The following is an 11,173-nucleotide window of genomic DNA, read 5'->3' on the forward strand; positions in this document are numbered from 1 at the left end:
AAATCGGCATTTTGCGACCCCCACTGCCACTGTGTAGCATATTATGACGTGCCAGGGACTATGAGATGATAGGAAAATAGTCCGAGTCCATAATTGGCAAAAAGTAACGGCAAAGCAGTTATTAGTGACTCAGAATTGTGCGAAGTTGAGTATACAGTACATGACTTCCCTGCCTAAATGTTTCCTTTTAAAGGGGGTCCCCCACGTTTTGCAAGCGTAGAAAAAGGGAAGTCATAACCGTGGCCGAGAAGAGCCGTAGCTTCGTGTGGAGCGACAGGCCGCTGACCGGGCAGCTTCCACACAGCGTTACGCAGCCAATGAAAAGATAATTCCACCCCCGACTCGCCGCGAGACCTCCCTCCTCCCCCAACTCTCTCCAAACAAACGCCGCACCACGCACGGGGGGAGGGGGTATAATTCCACCTGGGTGTTTTATTTTCAAAACGCGGCCGCACAAAAAAAGCCACCGTTTTCCCCGGCCTCTCTTGGAAATCACCGCAGCACCGAGGCCCCAGAGTTTAAGTGGAGTGCCGTGGAAGGGGGGAGACCGCACGCCTCTGACCGGCCCCCCCCCCCACACCCCTCTCGACTCCGCGGTGCCGCTAAAGTTTGAACGCAAATGTAAACATCTCTCTCCCTCCGCGTTGTTCCGCTCCACACGAGTCCAGCCGGCGCGGTGGCGATATCGCCCCCAACGCCGTCCCCCGTGCCGACAGCCTGTTGAAGGCTACACGGGGGATCTTTACCTTTGTGGGGTCTCCGTTCCCCCACGGGGGGCACATTCCTGTGCCGAGGACAAGTTTTACGCTGGAGAAATCCGATGAGCTATGAAGCGCTTTTTCACAAATGCCCAGTCTTGGACCCCCCCCCCCCCCCCATCATCATCCCACTCTCCGCTGCCAATTGCTGCTCCATCTCTCCGTTTTACGCGACAACGAAACTTTTTCGGCGGCTGTGCAAAAAAAAAGTTAAAATAAAATAGTTACAAAAAAATGTTTTTTAACGCCGCGCCCGAAGTTGACCTAAGTGAGAATGCGCACCACCGGTCCGTGACCGTGGGCCCGCACCGTGGCTAGGAAATGTTAACTACCTCGCCTGGTCTACAGGAGGTCGTGGGTACGACCCCGACCCTGACGCCTGCTGTATATTTGGAGTTTGCGTGTCTCTCTCTCCGTGGTGAGATGTTGACTACCTCGCCTGGTCTACAGGAGGTCGTGGGTTCGATCCCGACCCTGACGCCTGCTGCTGTATATTTGGAGTTTTCGTGTCTCTCTCTCCGTGGTCACGTGGATTTTTCTCCGGTTCCTACGGTTTTCCCCTCCACATTGACAATCGACGTAACGCATCTCAGAGGATTTGGCTGCTGTTTATACATTTCCACACGATACGTCCCTTCGTTTCGCCGTCGTTTGTGATAGCCCTTCTGGAAACGAGCTGTTTAGCTCAGTTGCGTGAAATAAAAAGTGGTTTTCGTTTTTTTTCAAAACAGGCCCCAGGAAAATCGGGGCAGCTCTGCAATACTGGGGCCGTGTGGCCCCGTTTTGAGTTTTTTTAAAACTTTTTTTTATAAAGTATTTCTGAGGTTCACTTGGCGATTTTTTAAATGTCCACGAGTTGGATAAGACGCAGGTTGAGCGATTGAGATCCAGGGCGGAGGGAGTGAGTCCAGGGATCCAGGGGTCTGCATCGTGGTCTTCACGCCTCCTGGTGGGACGGCAGGAAGGGGGTGTGGAAGCAGGTGAGGGGAGGGGGTTAGGAGGAGGGGGGTGAGGTGCGAGTGAGTGAGTGAGCGAGCGAGGGAGTGAGTGAGCGGGTGAGGAGTGAGTGAGTGAGCGAGCGAGCGAGGGAGTGAGCGGATGAGGAATGAGTGAGTGAATGAGCGAGGGAGTGAGGCAGTGAGCGGATGAGGAGTGAGTGAGTGAACGTGCGAGCGAGGGAATGAGCGAGTGGGTGAGCGAGCGAGCGAGCGAGTGAGCGGGCGAGGAGTGAGTGAATGAACATATGAGCAAGCGAGCCAGTGAGTGAGCGAGCAGGTGAACGAGCGAGTGAGTGAACGCGTGAGCGAGCGAGGAGTGAACTTGTGAGCGAGCATGTCAGCGAGCGAGCGAGCGGTGCTCCTCACCGGGCTGGCGATGGCGGCGCTGGCGGCGGCGCTGAGTGCCGCGAGGCTGCGCCGGATCTCGCTCTGCTCCCCGCGGAGCGGCACGAGCGAGCGCTTGCCCACGCGGCGCACGGCGGCCCCCCGCCCCGCCGCTCCCCCCGCTGCCCGCGCCGCCCCCCACAGGTCCCCGTCGTGCTAGAGTGGGGGGCAGAGTGGGGGGCAGAGTGGGGGGGAGAGTGGGGGGAGTGGGGTGGGAGGGGGGGTGGCATGGCGGCGGAAGGTAAGGATGTTCGGCGTCTTGTCGGCAGAGCCAGGCTCACATTGGCGGAAATTATTTTTTTTATCGGGGGGGGAGAGGGGGGGCCAGGGCTGGACGTCTGTGGTCAAGAGCTTCATAGCTCATCAGATTCGTCCGGCGTAAATACGATTCGGTGGCAGTGAAAACGTCGGATGCGGGTCCCGTTGTGCCATGAGGCTACGCAACGTGCGGACACACACGGCACGCGGTGACCCCCGCGGTGACCCCCGCAATGACCCCCGCTGTGAACCCCGCTGTAAACCCCGCGGTGACCCCCGCGGTGACACCCACGGTGACCCCCACGGTGACCCCCACGGTGACCCCCGTGGTGACCCCCGCGGTGACACCCACGGTGACCCCCACGGTGACCCCCGCGGTGACCCCCGTGGTGACCCCCGCGGTGACCCCCGCGGTGACCCCCACGGTGACCCCCGCGGAAGTCGCCTGGGTAGCAACGTGGGGGCGGCTCACCTGCGTGTGCAAGATGCTCGCGTGCCAGTGAAGGCAGTCCGCCTCATTGTCAAAGCACAGATACCTGGGCAGGACAACAACAACAACGACAGCAACGGCCACCGACATCGTCAACAACAACGACAACAGCCATCATTCGCCACTAAGTCGGCGGTGATGTCAGCACGGCACTCGTGCCAGGCTGGGTGCAAGCACTCACTCTCACACCCACTCACTCACTCAGCCACCCACTAACTCACTCACCCACTCACTCTCACACTGACACATTCAAGCACTCACTCTCACACCCACTCACTCAGTCACCCACTAACTCACTCAGTCACTCACTCACTCTCACACCCACTCACTCACTCACCCACTCACTCTCACACTGACACATTCAAGCACTCACTCTCACACCCACTCACTCAGTCACCCACTAACTCACTCAGTCACTCACTCACTCTCACACCCACTCACTCACTCAGCCACCCACTCAGTCACTCACCCACTCACTCTCACACTGACACACTCAAGCACTCACTCTCACACCCACTCACTCAGTCAGCCACCCACTAACTCACTCAGTCACTCACTCTCACACCCACTCACTCACTCAGACACCCACTCAGTCACTCACTCACCCACTCACACTGACACACTCAAGCACTCACTCTCACACCCACTCACTCAGTCAGCCACTCACTCGCACACCCACTCACTCACTCTCACTCTGACACACTCACTCACTCAGCCACTAACTCACTCACTCACCCACTCACTCTCACACTGACACATTCAAGCACTCACCCTCACACCCACTCACTCAGTCACCCACTAACTCACTCAGTCACTAACTCACTCTCACACCCACTCACTTAGCCACCCACTAACTCACTCAGTCACTCACTCACTCTCACACCCACTCACTCAGTCACCCACTAACTCACTCAGTCACTCACTCACTCTCACACCCACTCACTTAGCCACCCACTAACTCACACCAGCTCAGCGAGTGTGGCGAGTGTGGTGAGTGTGGTGAGTGGCGAGTGTGGCGAGTGTGGCGAGTGTGGTGAGTGTGGTGAGAAGTGCAGGGTTACTTACCACTGCTGGCGCCCATGGAACACGGTCACACCAAACCTGCCAGACACATGCAGAGGTCACCCACCCGCTCACCCAGGAACTAAATCGCTCACCAATTCGTGGGCGGGGCTACCCGAGTAGTGGGCGGGGCTACCTGGGTAATGGGCGGGGCTACCCGAGTAGTGGGCGGGGCTACCCGAGTAGTGGGCGGGGCTACCTGGGTAATTGGGAGAAGGGGTGGAGGGGACGAGGGGAGGAGGGGGGGTTGGGAAGGGGGATCAGGGGTGGGGGTAAGGGGGGTGAGAGGGGTGGGGGTAAGGGGGGTGAGAGGGGGGGGGTAAGGGGGGTGAGAGGGGGGGGGGTAAGGGGGGTGAGAGGGGGGGTAAGGGGGGGGTGAGGTAGGGGGATAAGGGGGGGTGAGAGAGGGGGTAAGGGGGGCGAGGGTGGGGGTAAGGGGGGCGAGGGGTGGGGGTAAGGGGGGCGAGGGTGGGGGTAAGGGGGGTGAGGGGGAGGGGTAAGGGGGGTGAGGGGGGAGGGGCTCACTCAGTGGGGGGTCTCAGCTTCTTGCGAACTCCGCGGTAGACGGTGAGAGAAGACACAGCCCACTCCCTGTCAGCCCGGCTTGCCTGCAGCAACCACAACAACAACCACAACCACTATACCAACAAACACAACCACTATACCAACAAACACAACCACTATACCAACAACCACAACAACCACTAGACCAACAACCACAAGGTGAGCATCGCGGTGAGCGTGGCGGTGAGCGTGGTGGCGGTGAGTGTTGTGGTGGTGAGCGTGGTGGTGAGTGTGGTGGTGAGCGTTGTGGCGGTGAGCGTTGTGGCGGTGAGCGTGGCGGTGAGCGTGGTGGTGAGCGTGGCGGTGAGTGTTGTGGTGGTGAGCGTGGTGGTGAGTGTTGTGGTGGTGAGCGTTGTGTCGGTGAGCGTGTTGGTGAGCATGGTGGTGAGTGTGGTGGTGAGCGTGGTGGTGAGTGTTGTGGTGGTGAGCGTGTTGGTGAGCGTTGTGGCGGTGAGCGTTGTGGCGGTGAGCGTGGTGGTGGTGAGCGTGGTGGTGAGCGTGGTGGTGAGCGTGGTGGTGGTGAGCGTGGTGGTGAGCGTGGTGGTGAGCGTGACGGTGAGCGTGACGGTGAGTGTGTTGGTGAGCGTGTTGGTGAGCGTGTTGGTGAGCGTTGTGGTGGTGAGCGTGTTGGTGAGCGTGTTGGTGAGCGTGGTGGTGAGCGTTGTGGCGATGAGTGTGTTGGTGAGCGTGTTGGTGAGCGTGTTGGTGAACGTTGTGGCGGTGAGCGTGTTGGTGAGCGTGTTGGTGAGCGTGTTGGTGAGCGTGGTGGTGAGCGTTGTGGCGATGAGTGTGTTGGTGAGCGTGTTGGTGAGCGTGTTGGTGAACGTTGTGGCGGTGAGCGTGTTGGTGAGCGTGGTGGTGAGCGTGTTGGTGAGCGTGTTGGTGAGCGTGTTGGTGAGCGTGGTGGTGAGCGTTGTGGCGGTGAGTGTGTTGGTGAGCGTGGCGGTGAGTGTGTTGGTGAGCGTGTTGGTGAGCGTGATGGTGAGCGTGGCGGTGAGCGTGTTGGTGAGCTTTGCGGTGGTGGTGAGCGTGGTGGTGGTGAGCGTGTTGGTGAGCGTGGTGGTGGTGAGCGTACCCGCGCGTCGCGGTACACGGTGGCGACGCCGGCGCTGACCACCAGCAGCTTCTCGTGGAAGCGCGACACGGGCAGCAGCTCCCCGAGGCGCGTGGCCTCCTCCCGCAGGCGCACCAGCCCCTCCCAGCGCAGCGCCGCACCGCACCGCTCTGCACCACCACCACCACCAACACCACCAACACCACCACACGCACCACAACCACGTTCACGCAAGTGCACCAGGCCCTCCCAGCGCAGCACCGCACCGCTCTGCACCACCACCACCACCACCACACGCACCACAACCACCACCACCACACGCACCACCACCACCACCACCACACGCACCACAACCACGTTCACGCAAGTGCACCAGCCCCTCCCAGCGCAGCGCCGCACCGCACCGCTCTGCACCACCACCACCACCACACGCACCACAACCACGTTCACGCAACCGCACCGAGTGAGTGGACGGGTGGGTGAGTGAGCGGGTGGCTGAAAGGATGAGTGAGGGGGTGGGTGAGTGGGTGGGTGGGTGGGTGAGCGGGTGAGTGAGGGGGTGGGTAAGTAAGTGAGTGGGTGAGTGAGTGGGTGAGTGAGTGAGTGAATGAGTGGGTGAGTGGGTGAGTAAGTGAGTGGGTGAGTGAGTGAGTGAGTGGGTGAGTGAGTGAGCGGGTGAGTGGGTGAGTGAGTAGGTGAGTGGGTGAGTGGTACCCAGGTAGTGCTGCATGGCGCTGGCGGCGGGGTGAGGCCGCACGATGAGGTAGTGCGTCTGGAAGTCGGCGTGGAGGCGCCACTGCAGCACCGTGTCCAGCACGCGCTGCCGGTAGTGCAGGGCCCGCTCTGCAGGCACAGGCAAAGGGCACCCAGGTAGCTCGCACGGGATGCTGTGGAAAGTGGCCCGCTCGCTCGCGCACACACGGCATGCTGGAGGATGACAACAACAGCAGCCTTGTCTGTGTGTATGTCTGTGTGTGTATCTGTGTGTGTCTGTGTGTGTGTATATCTGCTGAAACTGGAGTGTGCCACTAAGAGGTGGGGCCTTACCATCAGCCCCACCAAAACTAAGCACCTGCCTGGGTATTTTGTATCATCGGACACTCCACCCCCACAACTCCCAATCGGTGATGGGGCAGTAGTGGAGAGAGTGGAGAGTTTCCCATACCTGGGCAGTGTGCTTATGACCGGCTCCAGTTTAACAGCAGAGGTCTCACTCCGAATCAGTCGAGCCGCAATATCTTTTCATCGGTTGCGTAACGCTGTGTGGAAGCTACCTGGTCTGTCGCTCCGCACGAAGCTTCAGGTCTTCTCGGCCACGGTCATTCCCTCCCTTCTCTACGCTTGCGAAACGTGGACCCCCCTAATGGAGCATCTTCGCCAGTTGGAAACATTTAGGCTGGCCTGCCTACGATCCATCCTGGGTTTAACAAGGCTCCAACAACAACGGAGGGCGGAGGAGCGACGCTCACAACAACGAGCGGAGCGCCGGGTGGCTAAAGCACAGCAAGTTGGCACAGTAGGGGGCACAGGTGGTGCATCAGCCAGTCATCTCGGTCATCTCAGTCAGTCGACCCGTGGCACCTGGGTCTGCCCCGTGACCTCCTGCCAGCGGGCGTTCGACACTTCACGTGGCCTCAAAGTGCACATGGCCTGGCACAAACGTCGTGGTGACGTCACCACCACTTAGTGGCAAATGGCGGTTGTTGTTGTGTCTGTGTGTTTCTCTATCTGCGGTAGTGTAGCGGTTATCGCACTGCGCTACGAACCTGACGACCCAGGTTCGATTATCTGAACCAGTCCTGGGCCCCCCTAGGTCGACTCAGCCTCAAATGGGTACCCGATGCGATGTGCAGTAAACATCGCCACTGGGGAGACAAAGGCGGCCGCACGTGCCGGCCTTCACAGGTCTCGCTCGCCAGCAGCACTTGCCCCTACAGCCTGCCGGAGGCTACATGGGGGAGCTTTGTCTTTTGCGAGGCAACGCGGGGTCGAGCGTAGGGTCGAGCGTGGGGTCGAGCGCGGGGTCGAGCGTGGGGTCGAGCGTAAGGTCGAGCGTGGGGTCGAGCGTGGGGTCGAGCGCGGGGTCGAGCGTGGGGTCGAGCGTGGGGTCGAGCGCGGGGTCGAGCGTGGGGTCGAGCGTAGGGTCGAGCGTGGGGTCGAGCGTGGGGTCGAGCGCGGGGTCGAGCGTGGGGTCGAGCGCGGGGTCGAGCGTGGGGTCGAGCGTGGGGTCGAGCGTGGGGTCGAGGGTGGGGTCGAGCGCGGGGTCGAGCGCGGGGTCGAGCGCGGGGTCGAGCGTGGGGTCGAGCGTGGGGTCGAGCGCGGGGTCGAGCGCGGGGTCGAGCGTGGGGTCGAGTGCGAGCGGCCCCCCCCCCCCGACTCACCGAGCTCGCCCCCCGCGATCACCTCGAAGGTGGCCCAGGGCGCCACCCCCCCCGTCTCCGCCCCAGGCCTCATCTCCAGCACCTCCTCGGTGAGCTCCTGCGCCGTCATCGCCGCCGACACCTGCGGAGGGAGCGGCACGACACGGCACGGCGTCACGCGGAGCGAGCTTCTCCCGGCTGCACCATCTCTCATGCTCGCAGGCGAGGGCCCCACCATGGCTCCGTCCGTAGCGACCCCGGCAACCGCCGATGACGGCTCGGCGAAGCCGCCGCGTGGACGTTCACAGCAGCGGACAGAATTCTCCACGACACGCGTGGCGACTTCGATTCTCAACGCGACCGCGGGGAGAGAGACACGCGCAAATATACAGCAGCAGCAGCAGGCGTCAGGGTCGGGATCGAAGCGACGACCTCTTGCGTACCAGGCGAGGGAGTTCACATCTAGTTCTCCATGTGTGTGTCAGTGCGGTGTGTGTGTGAGTGTGCTGTGTGCTGTGTGTGTGCTGTGTGTGTGCTGTGTGTGCTGTGTGTGTGTGAGTGTGTGAGTGTGGTGCACTGTGTGGGCTGTGTGTGAGTGTGTGTGTGAGTGTCTGTGCTGTGTGCGGTGTGCTGTGTGCGTGTCAGTGCTGTGCTGTGTGTGTGTGAGCGTGTCAGTGTGTGAGTGTCTGTGTGCTGTGTGTGTGCTGTGTGTGTGCTGTGTGTGTGCTGTGTGTGTGCTGTGTGTGTGCTGTGTGTGCTGTGTGTGTGTGAGTGTGTGAGTGTGGTGCACTGTGTGTGCTGTGTGTGCTGTGTGTGAGTGTGTGTGTGAGTGTCTGCGCTGTGTGCGGTGTGCTGTGTGCGTGTCAGTGCTGTGCTGTGTGTGAGTGTGTCAGTGTGCGAGTGTCTGTGTGCTGTGTGTTTGCTGTGTGTTTGCTGTGTGTGTGCTGTGTGTGTGCTGTGTGTGTGTGAGTGTGTGAGTGCTCTGTGTGTGTGTTGTGTGTGTTGTGTGTCAGTCACCTGGAGACTCAGGCAGCTGTCGCTGTCTTTGTGCAGCAGGTAAACCTCGATAATCATGTCGCCAGCTCGCTCCTGTAAACACACCACCGTCATCAGCATCATCATCAGCATCAGCAGCATCATCATCAGCATCATCATCAGCAGTATAATAATCATGTCGCCAGCTCGCTCCAGTAAACACACCACCGTCATCAGCATCATCATCAGCATCAGCAGCATCATCATCAGCATCATCATCAGCAGTATAATAATCATGTCGCCAGCTCGCTCCTGTAAACACACCACCGTCATCAGCATCATCATCAGCATCAGCAGCATCATCATCAGCATCATCATCAGCAGTATAATAATCATGTCGCCAGCTCGCTCCAGTAAACACACCACCGTCATCAGCATCATCATCAGCATCAGCAGCATCATCATCAGCAGTATAATAATCATGTTTCCAGCTCGCTCCTGTAAACACACCACCGTCATCAGCATCATCAGCAGCAGCATCATCAGCAGCATCAGTATAATAATAATGTCGCCAGCTCGCTTCTGTAACCACACCGTCATCAGCATCCTAATCAGCAGCAGCAGCATCAGTATAATAATCATGATCATCACCATTAGCATCATCATCAGCATCAGAATCATCAGCAGCAGGAACAGCAGCAGCAGCAAAATAATCATCATCCCCATCATCACCATCAGCATCATCAGCAGCAGAATAATCATCATCATCAACAGCAGAATAATCATCATCATCAACAGCAGAATAATCATCATCATCATCAGCAGCAGCAGGATCATCATCATCATCATCAGCAGGATCATCATCATCATCACCAGCAGGATCATCATCATCATCATCAGCGATCGTCCAGGGTGTGTCTCCCACACGAGCCGTCCGACACCCGCTGGCGAAGCGACGCTGACCCCAGGGGCCACGAGGTGAGAGGAGGTGAGGAGGAGGAGGAGGTGAGGAGGAGGAGGTGGTGAGGAGGAGGAGGTGAGGAGGAGGAGGTGAGGAGGAGGTGAGGAGGAGGAGGTGAGGAGGAGGAGGTGAGGAGGAGGTGAGGAGGTGAGGAGGAGGAGGTGAGGAGGAGGTGGTGAGGAGGTGAGGAGGAGGTGAGGAGGAGGTGAGGAGGAGGAGGAGGTGAGGAGGAGGTGAGGAGGAGGAGGTGAGGAGGAGAGGAGGAGGAGGTGAGGAGGAGGTGAGGAGGAGGTGAGGAGGAGGAGGAGGAGTGAGGAGGAGGTGAGGAGGAGGTGAGGAGGAGGTGGTGAGGAGGTGAGGAGGAGGTGAGGAGGTGAGGAGGAGGTGAGGAGGTGGTGAGGAGGAGGTGAGGAGGTGGTGAGGAGGAGGTGAGGAGGAGGTGAGGAGGTGGTGAGGAGGAGGTGAGGAGGAGGTGAGGAGGGGGTGAGGAGGGGGTGAGGAGGGGGTGAGGAGGGGGGGAGGAGGAGGTGAGGAGGAGGTGAGGAGGAGGTGAGGAGGAGGAGGAGGTGAGGAGGAGGAGGAGGAGGTGAGGAGGAGGTGAGGAGGAGGAGGAGGAGGTGAGGAGGAGGTGAGGAGGAGGAGGTGAGGAGGAGGTGAGGAGGAGGTGAGGAGGAGGAGGAGGAGGTGAGGAGGAGGTGAGGAGGAGGAGGAGGTGAGGAGGAGGAGGAGGTGAGGAGGAGGAGGTGAGGAGGAGGAGGTGAGGAGGAGGAGGAGGAGGAGGAGGTGAGGAGGAGGAGGAGGTGAGGAGGAGGAGGTGAGGAGGAGGTGAGGAGGTGGTGAGGAGGTGAGAGGCGCGACCTTGCTGAGGCAACTGGAGCTCGTCATCTGCACGATGAGGTCGGTCTCCTGCTGCCGGGCCCGGAGCTGCTCCTCGCTCACCTGCACCCCACAAAGGCAAAGGTCCCCCGAGTAGCCTTCACCGGCCGTAAGAGCAAGTGCCGCTAGCGAGGAGCGGCATCCAGGCGCGAGGGGGTGAGCGAGGGGGTGAGCGTGGGGGTGAGCGAGGGGGTGAGCGTGGGGGTGAGCGAGGGGGTGAGCGTGAGGGTGAGCGTGGGGGTGAGCGTGGGGGTGAGGCACCCACGTGGAAGAGGGAGGGGTAGTGGGCGACGAGGTGCTCCAGCACGAGCCCCTCGGCGCCGCTCTTCCCCTCCGTGTGGAAGAGCGACGGAGTGAACACGATGGCCAGGTTGTGTGACGTCATGTGGTTCAGGGCGGCGTACGACTGCACGCTGCACACGCACGCGCAGAC

At 60.2% G+C, this 11,173-nt stretch overlaps 2 protein-coding genes across 2 annotated transcripts in view; both read right to left on the reverse strand.

The window, feature by feature from the left end:
* Window positions 1-405: 405 nt before the first annotated feature.
* On the reverse strand, window positions 406-11,151 carry LOC133357768 (arf-GAP with Rho-GAP domain, ANK repeat and PH domain-containing protein 1-like). Its single transcript, XM_061575886.1, has 11 exons — window positions 11,006-11,151; window positions 10,723-10,803; window positions 8,946-9,017; window positions 7,950-8,070; window positions 6,283-6,411; window positions 5,590-5,738; window positions 4,476-4,558; window positions 3,954-3,989; window positions 2,871-2,934; window positions 2,123-2,296; window positions 406-1,704 (listed from the first exon to the last, which is right to left on the reverse strand). The coding sequence occupies exons 1-11, from the start codon at window positions 11,123-11,125 to the stop codon at window positions 1,696-1,698; spliced, it is 1,038 nt and encodes a 345-aa protein (XP_061431870.1). The 5' UTR covers window positions 11,126-11,151; the 3' UTR covers window positions 406-1,695.
* LOC133357710 (teneurin-3-like) overlaps window positions 11,131-11,173 on the reverse strand; it is a 25,330-nt gene continuing 25,287 nt past the window's right edge. Inside the window, exon 21 of the mRNA XM_061575803.1 lies at window positions 11,131-11,153. Within this exon, the coding sequence (XP_061431787.1) occupies window positions 11,131-11,153 (23 nt within the window). The remainder of the gene's footprint in view (window positions 11,154-11,173) is intronic.

This window comes from Lethenteron reissneri, chromosome 59, assembly GCF_015708825.2.
Source record: "Lethenteron reissneri isolate LAM-NWPU_2019-01 chromosome 59, ASM1570882v1, whole genome shotgun sequence".
Lineage (NCBI taxonomy): Eukaryota > Metazoa > Chordata > Hyperoartia > Petromyzontiformes > Petromyzontidae > Lethenteron > Lethenteron reissneri.